This window comes from Aplysia californica, unplaced genomic scaffold (genome assembly GCF_000002075.1).
Source record: "Aplysia californica isolate F4 #8 unplaced genomic scaffold, AplCal3.0 scaffold00300, whole genome shotgun sequence".
Lineage (NCBI taxonomy): Eukaryota > Metazoa > Mollusca > Gastropoda > Aplysiida > Aplysiidae > Aplysia > Aplysia californica.
Window position 1 is genome coordinate 609,104 of NW_004797570.1, and position 16,565 is coordinate 625,668.

The following is a 16,565-nucleotide window of genomic DNA, read 5'->3' on the forward strand; positions in this document are numbered from 1 at the left end:
CTCGTCCTCCTGCCCAATGTTCGATCTCCGACTCAGACCCCACGAATTCGTCGAATTCCGAATCTCGACTTGACTTCGCCCATGCTTAGCCGCGGCCCTATAAAAAATATCCTTGAAAAGTTGCCTTGCATGTCGCTACCTCAGAATTACAAAGTTCTATCTAACAGTTTTGGCTATCTTGAATCACTAAGACTATGAGGTCTGAAACCAAATGTTCTATCTGCTCTATCAAATTTATAAGACTACCCGGATTCGTCATCAATATATTCCCAGAATTTCATTCGAAAAAGCTTGACGTGTTGTGAAACTCAAAATCTTTGATGTCAAGTTTCTCAATACTAGAACTAGGTACTGAGCAGATAGAACATTGTTATTCTGAGGTAGCGATGTCCTTAGGCCAATGTTTGGGACCGACACTTTCATTGCACCTGTCGTTCTGAAATAGGGTGTTCTCAAAATGCCATCTACGCCTACCTTTCCACATGAAATTTGTGGAATACTTGCCCCCCTATGTGAAACTAACACTTATTTTGAGCGTGTAAATAGGAAAAATTTGGCTATTTCGTCCTGATTTAAGAAATTGGGAGTACATGTATAAAATTTACAGACTCGGTAACCGGGAACCAAGTCACAAAGTATACAGACCCGGTATGGGATTTCGGAAAGTTCTTCTTGGCTCAGGGTCACAGAATTCTACACTTAGTACACTTAGTGTAGAATTCTGTGCTCAGGGTAGACATAAGTTCTTCTAGATCTATGGCCTAGGTCTAGATCTAGACAGACAGACGTAAATCATTGATCTAGTTTCGAGGCTAGCCTAGATCTAGATCTAAATGAAGATTGCGGATGTCTTTTCGATGAACGATCGTTTCTCCTCCCGTTTTGGAGTTGGAGGAATCACAATTTGAAGAAAAGAACAATGTCATAATTACAATTGAGCTGTCACCCTCTCTCTTTCTCTCTCTCTCTCTCTCTCTCTCTCTCTCTCTCTCTCTCTTTCTTTCTCTCTCTCTCTCTCTCTCTCTCTCTCTCTCTCTCTCTCTCTATATATATATATATATATATATATATATATATATATATATATATATATATATATATATCTCGCATCTGTCTCTGTTAATCGCTCGCATTCTCTTTTTCTTTGTTTGTCTCTGTCTTTCTTTCTCCCCACCTATTTTCCACTCTATCTTTCTCCCGTTCCCTCCTGCCAACTGGGGCTACATTTTGCTAGCACTTCCCCAGAGAGTTTACAGCACTCCCCCCTGCTCTCTCTCTCTCTCTCTCTCTCTCTCTCTCTCTCACACACACACACACACACACACACACACACACACACACACACACACACACACACACACACACACTCCGGGTCTGGGCGCTGAAACTTTCCGAAATCTCAAAAGAGTTCCCCTACCGGGTCTGTATACACTTCGTATGAAATTATGGGCCAGTATCTCACGTGACCCATTTCTTTCCGACAACCAATCACGATCGACGTTGAACAAAGAAAGCTTTATTTATTCTTCTTAATGACGGAGACCTTTCATACGTTCCTTGTTTCTGTCATCGTGTGACGGACATCTTCGAATACGCTGCAGGTTTGGACTTCTTCTCTGAACGGTAAGTCCACAGTGTGGCTTAAAATAATAATAATATGGTCGTTCCGAACACAACCGACCAGCAATGATCGACGGGAATGTTAGTTTCCCTTAAAATAATATTCTGTATTTTTTTTTCATTTTCTTATCAAATTCGGAATTTCTGATACTGTTTTGTGTTCATTCTGTTAACTTTGATATAAAACTAAATGAAAAAAATGGAGCAAATATTGGGAAAACTAGTAAATCATCTGATCGAAAGAACAACTAAATCGACCATTCTTGTTTCGGAACGACGTCTATCTCAGTCGATCGCGCTTACTGTCGGAAATGCACTAAATCTATCACGACGGCTTCGGAACGATGTAACATCGATTGTTATGGAATCGGAAAGAATGTGTTGCGTGTGGGTTACTTGTTTGGTGATTTTAATGAAATTTCGGTACTTAAAGAAAGAAAAGCAATTAATTTAATGATTTGAAAGAAGGAATATTGGTACTTTAACAGCCTTTTAAGGTGAAAAATAGAAAAGCTAGATCTAGATCTAGTCTTATTATGGGTCGTGGCCGTGATCTGGATCTAGATCTAAAGAAATCTACATTCTAGATTTAGATCGTTTGTAGGTTTATTTTGGGCTCTTTTTACAAACAATCTATTAGAATTTAATTTTTATTTCAGCCATTTTTGGGTGAAGATGAGAAATTTCAGCTTGATGGGCAATTTCAGCATATTCTTGCTATGTGGCTCGGCCTAGGCCACTGTACAATCTGTTTTGGCTGAGTTTGGGCTTTGGATGATAAATTTTACACTAATTTCCATTTTTTTCGTGTAGGCCTTGGATATATTTCTTTGCTCAATATTTTTCAATTTTGAAATATTTCTCCCATATTTTGTAATGACTGTCCTGTGTTTGAGTGTAGGTCATTATTTGTGAATAGAGGGTGTTCTGTTAAATTTTCCAGATTATGTCTTCGAATTCCTCAAAGTTGAGACATCGGTGGAAAGAAGAAGAGCCTGAAAAGTATCAGGCGTATCTGCTTCAGCAGAGGATCCGGAATAAAGAGAGGAGAGACAAAAAGAAGACAAAACAGGCTGAAGAGATGCCCACCCGAGCTGCGCTTCAGCAGATAGAGAGAGAAAAGTTAGCGCAGAGGTAAGTTTGTATTTTATTCATCTATTTCTCTTGTTTCTTAAAATTTTGGCTTGATTGCAGCAGTTGCAACAAATAGAAATTCTTAGTTGACATTTTTTTGCGGTTTTCAGGGAAAGGAGCCGGCGTTACAGAGAGAAAAAGGCAGCTCAATCTTGTAGCACCACAGTGAGAGAGCCGCGTGAATCTACCACGATTGCTTCGAGTACCGGAAAGAAGCGGTGTGAAATGACAGAAGAAGAGAGGCGAAAGCATGACAGTGAAGTGAGAAAAAACCACTATTCCAGGATGTCTGATCAGATGAAGACTGCCAGAAAGAAGATAGATAAGGAGCGGAAACAAAAGAAACGAGAAGAGGAGAAAGCAAAGGAGACAACTGCAGCAATTGGTCTTATCAACCTGCTCAAGAGGTTACCGAAAACCCAGCAGAATGTAGGGTCAAAGGTAAATATGAAATACCCGTACGTAATGTGTTGTTTGTAGTTAAGTGGATTTTGTTTGCTACATAAATGGCCTTTATATTGCATTTTTGTTTTGTTTTAGTAGAGCTTTTACCGCGTTCGCAACTGCACAAGGTCATATGAGCGCCAAGGGGTAGATGTCAACAGAGAGTCCTCACGGGGAATTGGGCTTACTCTGCTAACCTCTTTATACATTACTTGCTCAGTGCCTGTTATTACCTACACAAAACCTCATGTTTGCTATAACGAACACTCGGATTCAACGAGATTTTAGATCAGGCCCGGCGACCTCGTTGAATCCGAGTTCTACTGTATTTCTATTAGAATTTAATTTTTTTTCAGCCATTTTTTATGAAGATGAGGGGGAGAAATTTCAGCTTGATGGGCAATTTCAGTCTATTCTTGCTATGTGGCTTAGTTAGGGCTTAGGCCTAGGCTACTGTACAATCTGTCTTGGCTGAGTTTGGGCTTTGGATTGTGAATTTTATATTAATTTCCAGTTTTTTCGTTTAGGCCTTGGGTATATTTCTTTTTTCAATATTTTTCATTTAAAAAAGCTCAATATTTTTCAATTTAAAAATATTTGCCACATTTTTTGTTTGGTAACGATTGTGTCCTGTATTTGAATGTAGGTCATTGTTTGGGAATAGAGAGTGTTCTGTTAAATTTTCCAGATTATGTCTTCGAATTCCTCAAAGTTGAGACATCGGTGGAAAGAAGAAGAGCCTGAAAAGTATCAGGCGTATCTGCTTCAGCAGAGGATCCGGAATAAAGAGAGGAGAGACAAAAAGAAGACAAAACGGGCTGAAGAGATGCCCACCCGAGCTGCGCTTCAGCAGATAGAGAGAGAAAAGTTAGCGCAGAGGTAAGTTTGTATTTTATTCATCTATTTCTCTTGTTCTTAAAATTTTGGCTTGATTGCAGCAGTTGCAACAAATAGAAATTCTTATGTGACATTTTTTGCGGTTTTCAGGGAACGGGGCCGGCGTTACAGAGAGAAAAAGGCAGCTCAATCTTGTAGCACCACAGTGAGACAGCCGCATGAATCTACCACGGTTGCTTCGAGTACCGGAAAGAGGCGGTGTGACATGACAGAAGAAGAGAGGCGAAAGCATGACAGTGAAGTGAGAAAAAACCACTATTCCAGGATGTCTGATCAGATGAAGACTGCCAGAAAGAAGATAGATAAGGAGCGGAAACAAAAGAAACGAGAAGAGGAGAAAGCAAAGGAGACAACTGCAGCAATTGGTCTTATCAACCTGCTCAAGAGGTTACCGAAAACCCAGCAGAATGTAGGGTCAAAGGTAAATATGAAATACCCGTACGTAATGTGTTGTTTGTAGTTAAGTGGATTTTGTTTGCTACACAAATGGCCTTTATATTGCATTTTTGTTTTGTTTTAGTAGAGCTTTTACCGCGTTCGCAACTGCACAAGGTCATATGAGCGCCAAGGGGTGGATGTCAACAGAGAGTCATCACATGGAATCGGGCTTACTCTCCTCTCCTCTCTAGCTTCAACAGCACAAAGTCTGCTTCAACTATCAAGGCACCCCGTAAATAGTGGGTCACAAGAGTGTGACAAACATACTAAAGAAATAGAGGAAAATGACGATAGTAAGGATTAGGAAAGAAAATTTAAAAAGCAGCAATTCCCTGTTGCAGTTCAGGCACAGACATGAGCATGACATTGATGAATCAGCCCATTTACAATGTACAATTCTACTGTGCATAAAAACACCGGGCTGCCTAAATCTACCGATTTTTCCGGTAGATACCGATTTTGGGCCTGTTCTACCGACATACCGATAAGGTCTCAAAACTACCGGATTTGCGATGGGTTCCGAGAGAATAAACAGAAAAAAACCCCCATTCTGCAGTGTTTCCATTCTTCTTTGTTTTTACGGAAATCCGTACATTCCGAAAGTTCCGTTCTTGCCGCATCATCATATTAACTCCATGCGTAGAGAGAGAGAGAGAGAGAGAGAGAGAGAGAGAGAGAGAGAGAGAGAGAGCAGCACTTGCCTTCGCAACTTGTCAGATATTTATGGCAACTCTCGGCAATAAATTGTATTAGAAACTGCCAGATTGCGCATTTCCTACACTCGACCATTGTCTATCTGTGCCGTTCGGTCGGCAATAGTTTTTCACGTGCATATCGGCTGAAATCTGTCTACTCACGATAGATAATCTTCCTCTTTCTTTTCATTCATTCTTTCTTTCTGTCTATCTTCAGTTTTTTGCTGCGGCTGGAAAATCTGTGCATTTAATTCATTTATCCAGAAAACAATTGTGAATATAGAAGGAAAATCGGTATCGAAGCAAAACATTTAAAAATCTGTCTTGGTCTAGAGAATTGGTCAGTACAAAAAAAAAGGATTCTACGCAGGGGGACAGTGGGAATTTATTACCGGTACCCGGGTGTCTGAAAAGAAAAAAAAATCGCCGAGAAAATGCACAAAGTCCTCGAAACCAAATCTGAAAGCCTTCTGAGTTCATATTTTACTGGTCGCGTTTGTGATACTACGTTCGGCTTTCCCCAGTCCGAGAGTACGTTTTGCGCGAATGAGCGGCAGGCGGAAGTGTAGGTGTAATACTGAGACTCCATTGGGAAAATCAAAATCTACTTTCGCTTTCGCTACCGCTCAGATAATTGTCCGATGATAGTTCGTTAACGTTAGATATACAGTTAGCAAAAATTTGTAACCTGCAGTTTGAGCGTAAAAAACACAGTGTAGCCATGAACAGTAAATCAATATTCTCACTGATGTCACTATAATGACAAAAAAGGGAGAAAAAAAACCACGCGTCCTAGATTGTCGGGCCCGTCATCGTGACCGGTCAATGAACCTGTGAGAGTTTGTGAGTACGGCATGAGCAAGGGACCGGCCGGTGGTTGTTGGGGAAAGCCTAATCAAAGTTCATTCAAAATAGGAGTGTTGCGGGGCGTCGGAATTGAGGGGAGGTGTTTGATGCAATAAAGTCTACGGCTGCAGCAAAAGGCCGCGGTGCAAGAAACTGATGCTAAAATAAAAACGATAAGTGGAAGTGGCTTTGACATTTGACAATCGAGTGCGTAAATGAGGGAACATTAGAGCACAGGCTTGATGATTGTATCTTCAAGGTTGGTGTTCCCGGGTTTGTCAGTGATGACAAATTGAATAGTGGCAATGAGGAAATGCCATTTTCAACCCTCGGAAAGCTCTATGTTGGATGGCTATGCATCATGATGGCTTGTTGCTGATTAAATAGTGGTACTGTGATTTAGCATTTTGAAAAAAAAACAATACTTAGTCTTGTCTTGCATGCTTTTTAAAATCCGTGATTGCTGAAACCAAACTTGGTTTTGGCAGTTGATGTTCTTCTTGCCTCTCCTCAGGCCCAGATCAGGGTTCATTATGTATTTTAGGGTAAAACTAGTTAAAATGAATTGTCTGTCATACCTAAGTCACGAAGGACTTATCTGTGTCCTATGCTAGTGTCGGGAAAATTATGTTTTAATTTAGTTTCTATTGGTATGGGCTAGGGGTTTTGAAGTCAGTTTGGCAATCACCCTGCACTCAATAACAGATTCAATACTGAATGATAGGTGCCTTGAACGATAGTCCATAAAATCATTAAAAAATAACAAAAAACAACCCCGCCCCATTTCATACACACTGTTCATTGTAACTTGTGCACACCCATACACCCCCTTCCTTCCCCACGCACATATATGGGCACATTCGAGAGCATGGCAACATGCACACACACACACACACACACACACACACACACACACACACACACACACACGTGCATGCACAAAGTTTTCAAAATATAATTACCCAATATCACGGAAAGCAAGCGCGTTCGATGGGGCAACGATTATCTTTTTTTTTCTTCTTTGTCTTTGTACTACCTGATTTTGGGCCAATCTACCTGAAAATGACCCTGAATCTACCTGAAAAGGGAACTTTGAGGTAGGCAGCCCTGAAAACATATTAATGCCCCCCCTGCGAATGACCTAAAGACACTTCAGTCAGTAGCACTGCCCTGGGGGGTATATTGCACTTTAGAAGAAAGAATTTGATGCATGATACTAGTACCTTTTGCTTTACTATTTTTCCGCGGAGTATTTCAATTTTATGAATGCTGTAAGAGGAGCTAGAGAGTAGATATGTGGACAATCTATAAATTCTAATATTTGTGTTTTAATCTCATTTAGGGATGTCAGACTCCAGAGAAGGCCACTCCCAGGACCCCTGAGAAGCACAGGCCATCGCCTGGCTGTTTAAAGTCCTCAGGAAAAGCCCCTTTTCTACACAGTGAACAAATAAAGAGAAGATCAGGGCGAAAGATTCCAAGGCGAAAAACTGTGATAGCATCTGACCCTGCTGCCCCATCGAGCCCTTCTGTTCCATCTATCCCTGCTGCCCCGTCCGGCCCTGCAGAAAAAAACAATAGGTAATAGCAAAGTTGAATTTGATATACCAGTAGGCTACTTCAAAATACAGTAGTCTCCACCTAAGATCCCGGTGCTCAGGAGCAAGGAAATGCAGGATCTTAGGCGAAGCGGGATCTTAACCGACAAACCCAGGGAAGAATCTACGGTGACTCATGTTAAGGCTCACAATCCGAAAATGGTCTCCCCCCACTCCAGAATGAACTGACGTGACCTCTGGGTGGGTTTACGACATACGGCGAGCAAAGAGTGGTTAACCATGATGGCCTATCACAGTGCATAGTGGCAATGAGGACGTGCCATTTTCACTTATTATCCTATCATGAGTCTCAAGATCTACCTTTATCCAGTTGCCCCTCCCCTTTATGTATAGCTCTCCATCTGTGACCGAGTCCCCCCCACCCCACCACCTTTGTCGTTACACACTATTACGTTGTGTACACACCAATTAAAATTCAGTCTGTCTCGCAAATTCGGGAGTAGAGACAACTGCTGAAATGGTCAGGGAAGAGTTCACTTTTCAATGTGATCCCGCCTAGAGCGAACGTGTAGGTCCTACCCACCCAGCGACTGATGTAAGTTTAGGGGGAAAGCTTAGGTGTGAGTGTGATGCGTGGGGAAAACAAACGTATCGGTCAGTTCACACCCCGGTGTGATCCCGTCTGGGGCAAACATTGTATCGCTTCATAGAGTTTTACAACGTGTATGTGATCACATTCACAATAGTGACTGATCTTTGAAGCGACTGACAGTTTATTGATCTTAGCTTTTCACTCTTGGCTAATCGGCTGTGCCCACCCGGGTTTTTGTTCTGCAAATTATTATCTGAAATACGGGATCTTAGCCGAATGTAGACCTTCAGGGTGAATTAGAGTGGGATCTTAGAGGTGACTTTTGTAAAGTAAAAATTATGTTTTCTTAAACAGCGGGATCTTAAGCGAACCGGGATCGTAAGCAGTGGGATCTTAAGCGAAGACTACTGTATTTGGATATGTGAATTCATACTAGATATGCAACTTTTGAATATTTATTGTGCATATGTAGAATGTTCTATTTGTACCTTGTATAACCCTTTGGGGTCTTTTTCTTTTTCTGAAGCTTTTGTGTGGGTGACTATTTACGTTGGACTTCATCTGTATGCAAGAAGACTCAAAGTTTTAATGTCCTGTTAAGCATGGATTATAGTTAGAAGACATAAACCGTAATACAGTGCAATGAGCACTGCATTCAATATGAACCAAATGTTCAGAGTGAGAATGGTCTATGCATTTTAATGAAATGATCTTACTGTAGGAGGGACTTGCAATGTTGACAGATGTTTTTATGCCTTTGGTGTCCACAGGTCCTTGAAGTAATTGAACTTTGCCATGTGCACCATGTCTCCTGCATGCATCAAAAGCTGGAGAGCAGCAGCAAAGAGACTGGAGATGCCTGGTTCTTTCCTGACATTGCCGATTTGACGTTTACTGGGGGGGGGGGGGGGGGGGGGGGGGGGAGTGGACAATGTGACAAAACTTGAAGACCCCCCACTTTCAACCTCAGAAGTCCCTCTATATTTAATTAAAGCCGTTCTGAAATTTTAATTGCTTTTATTTATTTATTTTTTTAATTACTTGTTAAGTAATGCATGGTTTGTGTTTTATATGTATAAATAAGGAATTTACAAGCATTTCTAATAACCTGCCTGAATTATGATGAAAATCTTAGGATTACTCTGCTTCTGAGGCAAGATAGTGCACCTCTTCAAGGATTAATGTATACTGTATGCTCTTTTTTTACCACATATAGTTATTTGATATTCATTTCCCATTGATTTTCTATGTTTACATGATGCATTTTGGGAGAAATAACCTCCCAGATGACATATTTTTCCAATGTTCAGGGGAGATAACCCAATAATTAGAAATAATCACTTGGTTGGCTCTTACCAGGCTATTTTTCGGTTAATTTTCATAAAGAACCTGTACTCTAGTACACTTTGATTTGCTTTTTAGTATTACAAAGAGCCTAGGAATGTTTGTGTTTTGTTTGACAATTACAGAATATTATAGTTTATTTCCAATTTTAACTTGCATGTTTATGTAATAAATTGAATGATCTGTTGATGAATCTTGGGATTCCAGCATTTTTTCTTCCTGTATCAGCTGTTTGGGTATTTTTTTGTGGATTGTGAGTATTTTTGTGTTGTATAATTTGTGTACTTTCTGTGATTTACAGGAAGGTTTCAGTAAGCTTCCTCTGAGAATCAGGGGGAGTTAACTTCAAAGGTCTCTTGTGCTCACTGCGATGAGCTGACGCTCGTGAAATATAATGCATTTCTAGCATCCTGAAATGTTAAACTTTCAAACAGTATATCATATTTCATGCTTAGAACACTTTGTATTTGGTCAATTTTGGGAAATGCTGGACACCCAATTTGTGAAACCTGCCATAACCCCATTTTGCTATTTTTAGCTCTCACTTCTCTCTGGCCATTTTGAAACTGGAGTCCTTGACTCTTCAGGCCCAGCCACTACTTGAATATTGGTAATTGTGTCAGTAATTTTTTAAAAATGTTAAACAAATTTCCATATGCTTTTGTTTGAAGTTTTAGAAGATAACATGAAAAATAATTTTTGGAGACATTTGGGTAGGGTAATTGGTAAAAATACCCGACTGGGTTTGAGGTGACTGGTGCTCTATGAGGGAAATGTGCAACTAGGTCAGGGTGAACAAGAACTTGAGAGGGAAGTATATTAGACTAGGGCTGTAAGAGCTAAGCCACCGAATATAATTTGTCCTTTGTTTGAGCTGCTCTGATCGAGACACTTATTTTGTAAGGGAATTGTTGTTTTGTTCCTAAACAGGTTGCAGTGAGATGGTATCCACTGTGGTGTAACAGGGCAGTTTTTTAAGAGCTTAGTAATAATAGGGGGCCCTCGTTCCTAGAGGCTAGAGTGTTAGCCTCTCATTCAATAGGTCCCGGATTCGAATACGGATAGTGACAGAAAATTTTATTTTCTAAAAAGTTTTCTCCTTTCACATCCTTTCCTTCTCTCTAACAAAGTTCTGTCGTCTGATTTCATCTCCACTTTCTGCCCCCACCCTCTCACCTCCTTTGCCCCGTCCTCTGGGCTTCTGACTCTTTCTGCAGCCTTTCTACTGCTTCTCCTTGGCTCCTTCTTACTGCTGTCTCACAGCCACACCCCTAATCTTATGATAGGTAAGATCTACACCAAGCTGTCTCGGACAAGGGCGAAAAATCTTAGAGGTCACGTGTGCATGTTACGCACGTTAAAGATCCTTTGGTGGTCCAAAATTGATCAAAGCCGGCTCTGGTCGCCACCGGGGCAAAATTCAAAATTTCCTACCAACTGAAAAATGTTTGGTGTGTCCTCCGCCCCTCATATTACCTGATGCAGTTGTGAGTGCCGTAAAACACTTGCCATTAAAAAAGATTAGTAATAGTTGCTCACTGGTCATTTAGCTCAGTGTCTCTTGTTTGATTGAACGGCTTGTATAGAAAGGGCGTCTGAAGAGGATTATATGTTGCAAAAGGAACATAGAAATCTGATTTGAGTGGCTGTAGTTTTCAGAGCAGCTGTTTCCACTTTGTAATTTGTACCTGCTCAAAGGCTGACCACAATGCTTCCTTTGATTTTCTGTTCTGTTGGGAACGGGATATGTATTTTCCTGTTCTTCCATTTTGAACTGCATCCTCAGCTGATCTATCTGTGGCTGCTTTTGTCCAGAGCTCCCTAGGATAGCACTTGTCAAGGTGCTCCGATGCAAAGTAATTATGTTCCTGTAACTCTCAAAATCTACAGTTCCTGCCTTTTCCTACCGCAAGGTATCTTTCTCTTTTTTCATTGTAATTTTCTTTTTGCATAAAACACAGACTTGGCGCTCATATGACCTTATGCAGTTGCGAGCGCCGTAAAACCTCTACTAAAACTAACTAACCAAAATACAGACTAAGAGAGAAAGAAAAGAGACATGCTTGACATACATATATATGTATGAACAGATAAAATTGTTTTAGAGGACCACCGATTGTCCAGGAGAAAAGTGGTTATCTTAGGCGGACATCTTATAATAACTTATACTGTGTCATTATACAAAAACTCAAGGGAGGAAATTAGAAGTGGTGATTTGTACTGGTGATTGTCTTATACAGGTGGCCATTTAGAGCAGGTTCGACTGTAGTATAATATATATATCTTTGTGGAATTCATTCATTCATATTATCTAGGGTAGGATTCATCATGTTTTTTTTTACTTCCTGTAGATCAGGCATGACAGAGACAAGTGTGTTGAGTTCACTCGCCCAGCTATGTGAGAGACATTTGGGACCTGCTGAGCGAGCGTATCGGGTCCAGCCAGCTGTCAGTCGCACTGAGGCAAAGCGGCGACTCAGACAGTGTGCTTACAATGCTTTGTTTTCGTACTTACAGAACAGACCTGTGTAAGTTCCTTCTCATTACATCTAGTGAAATCTCTTTCCATCAGTATTGTGTGCGGGTAGTTGGCGGGTGCTCAGGTGTGGTTTGCTCCTTCTTTCCTAACAAACATCTATCGTCCTTATCTGTCCTGCTTTTTTGTGTATGTTACTCTCTTGTAACACATAATCTATTCTTCGCCACTTATATGACCTTATTGTGTTGCAAGTGCCGTAAAACTCTTACTAAAACAGTATTGCGTGGTGCATGTTTCTTTTTATGTCTTTGTTTTTAAGTTAGTTGTGGTGTTTTTCCAATAGATCTTAATTAACAGAGTCTTCTCAGGGTTGATAAAAATCAGTTTCATGAGCAAGGATGTGGGCCGGGGAGAGGATGCCTGTGACTGAGGTAGAGTACAGAGGACAAGAGGATTTAAAGACAGATTTGTTTCCCTGTCTTTTACATACAAATATTTATTTGTCCGTGACTAAAAAAAAGTTAGTTGCCAGGATGTATATTTTCCTTGTTCATATGTATGTGTGTGTCTTTATTTTCAGTGTAGTATTTTATGTCTGTTAAAGAAGCCTAAGAAAGTTACAGTCTCAAGACTTTTGAAGAGCTAGTTCATGTAATTATGATGGCTATGGCAGGTGTAGATGACTTTGAACCGCATCTTCAGCTAGGTCTCCCATGGAATAAATGTGAAGTGTACAACTATTACAGTGTTTAGGTGGATGGTCACTGGGGTGTGTACTTGAGCAATACACGATAATCTCAGCTCATAAAACATGATGCTTCACAGTGGCAACTAGCAATGAGTTTTTGCAGTTGTGCATATGTTTTAGTATGGGTGTATGTATTTATGTACCATATTTATGCATTATATGTTATGCCATTGTAAACCAAATTTCCTCACTAGATCGATTACTTACTGGTACTCATTTTCATCCTCTGTTGCCGCTAAACGTCAAGAGGAGAATCAATTTTCTATAGTAAACCAACTCTGCTGCAGAGTACTTGCTGTTATAGGGTCCCGAGGCTGGCTGGCTGGCTAGGTTTTTGCTGTTGTTGCCTGTCTTCCTTATTCGACAAACCCATGACTGACATCTTCTTTCTGTCCATGAACTTCACTATTACTGGTCCTTAGTGTCCAAGTCTGCAGACATTTCATGTGCCTATTTTGATCATTGTTCTAGCTCGCTGTCTGTTTACTTTTCTTGGTTTATTGCCATTTGTCCATTGGCTTGCTAGGCCAGTCAAGGTCTCACCAGAGCCCCTTTAACCACCGATGTTTTGGCGAGACACGAGTTGACCTTCTAGTGTAATGCCTCAGTGACATGAAGTCACACCCTACTTCACCCAGACGCAGCGATCCCCTATTTGTTTTTACTCCCACCTCCCCTTGTGAGGATGAAGGGTTGGATTTTAAGAAGTACGGAATCAATAAAAAGTGAAATTTATTTTGTAGTTGATTATTTCTCCTTTCAGTGAGGATGATGCACTGGTGAATCAAGATGAGGAGAGTATTGTGCTGGAGGTGTACAAACTTCGACAGCTCAGGAGGTTTGAAGATGCAGATAGACTGGAAAAGCTGTTCAAACGTCTCAAGGAAAATGGTAATATTTGATGTCTTATTTTGACTTTTAATGATCTTTGTATTGATGTTCCTGATAGCTTGAAATCTTTCTTCCTTCCTACTTACCTGGAATCTTTCTATAAATTCCCTTTTGCCTTGTATTGACCTAACCCTTTGGCATGAAACGTGTTTAAGAGTATGTTAACACAATTTTGTTAATATGTTAACGTGACCAGCGATATCGTGCAAAGTCGACTTGTTATAGGCCTACTATTATACTAAAACCTATTTGCTAAAACTTTATAATCTCTGTCAGTACCTGAGGTCTTGAAACGACTATGTTTCTTACCTTGTCGCTAACAAAGTGAGTAGTAATGTTTTTGCTAGATGGTCATCAGTGATATTTTCAGAGGACTTTAATTCCGTGTTTTCCAGAGCGCTACAGTGACCTGACCCCTGCACTGAGGTTCCTGGTGGCTTTGAAAGGCAGCTCAGATAACAGTCCCATTGAGCAACCCTCTGAAAATGTTTTCCATTATCCTGGTCCAGAGCGTGGAAAGGTGAGAAGATTGTGGTCATTGAATCAACATTTTTTTGGTTTTTGATCATTGGTCTTTGTAGAAAGTGCATAAATCCTTAAAATATCAGTCTAAAACACTGAGAAGGTAGCAAAGCTAGTGGCTGTTGAATGGTCTTGGCTGGTCCATTTGCTTTTGTGGATGTCTATTTGTCATATTTTCAAGTGATATATGCTTGTGACCTCTCCTCAGTCTTCCATAGGCATGTGTATGTTGATATTGCTTGTTTGCAGCTGGGTTCAGCTTGTTTATTTCACATGACCATCATGATTGTTTCATGTAAGATAAAAAGATAATGGAAAATGTTCTTAATGCTATGAGTATAGGCTCCTGAGATGTTTGGGGCAGTTTGCTGGGAGTACATTTTTCGAGGAAAAATATATGTCGGCACAACTAAGTCATTTGTCTGATTACGTAGTTGCTTAGTTACGAAAATTCAATATGATGGTTTCAGTAATTTAAAAACCGTGAAAATCCAATACATGTTTGACAACATAAGGTCCTCTTGCTTACCTTTAATGACTTTTGTATTCTTTTTCTACTCTTGTTTTTTTCCCTCATGATTATATTCTATGTATTTGATTTAACGATTTGTTGTTTCTCTCTGTTTGTTGTCTTGAGACACTAGTGCTTATATCTATTGTACTCTTTCAGACTTTAGACATTGCACTGGATGCCCCTGTCTGCTATGGAGACCTGAAGAAATTACCAGGATACTCACACTACTACATGCACTTTCCTAAGTGAGTCTCAGAAAACACCATTTTCTGGTTAAATTAAAAAAATTGAAGTAGTTTTGTCCGTCTCCAAAGTGGGAGTTAAATTTGTTATTTTTTGCTCATAGTAAGGAATTGATGCTTGTATAGCACCAACAGTTTTATTGGCTGTGTGATCATGCCTCTGAGCGTGTTACAAACTGTTTGTTCATTAATATGCCAAAAACATTATATTTGTTTTTTGCTTTCATCGCTGCACTCTTAACGTAATTCTTTAACTCTTTAACTTGATAACAGAGTTCACTTTGTTTTATTATTTTTATACTCATTAAAGTGACATGATGAAATCAGTTGAAGAGCGCAGACGATGAAAGGCATTTGTCACAATCAATTTTTTTGTCTTTGTCTGTTTTGATCTGCTGTTGGGCTTGTTTCTTTTTGTCTATCAATACCATTTCATCAGAAACTGCTGCAGTCATTTACTAGTGACCCAATTAAAACAGTTGCCCGTGGAAAGAATGACAGTAGTCCAAATGAACATGTGAAAGAAAGACAATAGCTCTCAATATTTTTCCCATGACTTACACTCTTTTTCCCCTGGTGTCTTCAACTGAATGTTAATCTGAATACTTTGCCGTTACAGGGAGTTGTTTGCCCAACCTTTTCCTTCCATCTTCAAGAATGAAGAAAAGCTTTATGGCAAGGTAAGTAGGCATAAGTTATACAAGTCTAGTTGAGTATAAAGAGGAAAATATTATCAGAGGTAAATTACAGAGGAACAATACCAGGAAAGTCTGAATTGCTCATTGTAAATGTGGATTTAATATGCAGTGTTTGGTGGATTGTGAAACTCTCTTGTATCTGTGACTTTTATCCATTACTTTTTTTTCACAGATTTTTAATCAGATGCCTGGAAACTGTTTGGGCCCAGACTTGGTGTTCTCCCATAAGGTAAATCTGGATTTTTTAACACTATAAGAATGACACATCCAGTAGAACTTTACAGTAAAAAAAAAAAATGAGGCTTGTTAAGTAAAGAGGTTTAGATTGAAGAAGCGAGAGCCTAAGGGGTGTTGTGATTGTCACAGTGTACTTCAGTTTCTAAGGGCTCTGCAGCAATTTTTGTTAATCTGTGGCATTAAGTGGATGATGTGTACTTTCAAAATTTGAGAATCTGAAAACTGATGGGGAAAAAGTTGAGAAAAAAAGAATATGACATTCTGTTTAGTTAATTTCATTCCTTGACAATGAAACATGGCAAAAAAATTTCTTTATACTGACTATGCTTGTGTTTGGTTTCCCCCCCCCAACCCCCACCCCATTTTTTTCTCAGTTGCTATTGGGTGACTCCCATGAGCAGAGCTCTCACAGCTCGCTGTTTGGAGGCCTTACCGAGACAAGCGCTGACAGCCTCCATGTACAGTTAGAGCTGCCTGACTTGACCTCTGTACCTCACCTCAGGTGAGCTTGAGGTTTTTATAGGACTAGGAAGAGATTGTATGCAAAATGTATCTAAGGGTTTTAGATCTATTGTAGCAAAAGAAATGAGTAAATAACAGTGTTGTCAAAAAAAAAGTTAAATCTTGAAGTTTTGTCTCATGGTAGAAAAGTCATAATCAATTTT

The 16,565-nt window shown here is 39.9% G+C and overlaps 2 protein-coding genes across 2 annotated transcripts in view; both read left to right on the forward strand.

Moving 5' to 3' along the window:
• The window catches only part of LOC101856743 (gamma-tubulin complex component 6), a 52,435-nt gene that overhangs the window by 12,497 nt on the left and 23,373 nt on the right, over positions 1 to 16,565 (forward strand). Inside the window, exons 2-8 of the mRNA XM_005101834.3 lie at positions 11,921 to 12,097; positions 13,560 to 13,687; positions 14,083 to 14,207; positions 14,880 to 14,968; positions 15,585 to 15,645; positions 15,836 to 15,892; positions 16,275 to 16,402. Of these exons, the coding sequence (XP_005101891.1) occupies positions 11,928 to 12,097; positions 13,560 to 13,687; positions 14,083 to 14,207; positions 14,880 to 14,968; positions 15,585 to 15,645; positions 15,836 to 15,892; positions 16,275 to 16,402 (758 nt within the window). The 5' untranslated portion in view covers positions 11,921 to 11,927. The remainder of the gene's footprint in view (positions 1 to 11,920; positions 12,098 to 13,559; positions 13,688 to 14,082; positions 14,208 to 14,879; positions 14,969 to 15,584; positions 15,646 to 15,835; positions 15,893 to 16,274; positions 16,403 to 16,565) is intronic.
• LOC106012234 (vicilin-like seed storage protein At2g18540) lies at positions 1,469 to 4,565 on the forward strand. The gene is made up of 5 exons (XM_013084536.2): positions 1,469 to 1,623; positions 2,564 to 2,754; positions 2,865 to 3,195; positions 3,887 to 4,077; positions 4,186 to 4,565. The coding sequence occupies exons 2-5, from the start codon at positions 2,567 to 2,569 to the stop codon at positions 4,553 to 4,555; spliced, it is 1,080 nt and encodes a 359-aa protein (XP_012939990.1). The 5' UTR covers positions 1,469 to 1,623; positions 2,564 to 2,566; the 3' UTR covers positions 4,556 to 4,565.

Bases quoted from the DNA above. Each gene is read 5' to 3' on its own strand.
- LOC106012234 (XM_013084536.2), top strand. From the start codon at position 2,567: ATGTCTTCGAATTCCTCAAAGTTGAGACATCGGTGGAAAGAAGAAGAG. The intron at 2,755-2,864 runs GTAAGTTTGTAT...TGCGGTTTTCAG, and splicing joins AGAGAAAAGTTAGCGCAGAG to GGAAAGGAGCCGGCGTTACA. The intron at 4,078-4,185 runs GTAAGTTTGTAT...TGCGGTTTTCAG, and splicing joins AGAGAAAAGTTAGCGCAGAG to GGAACGGGGCCGGCGTTACA.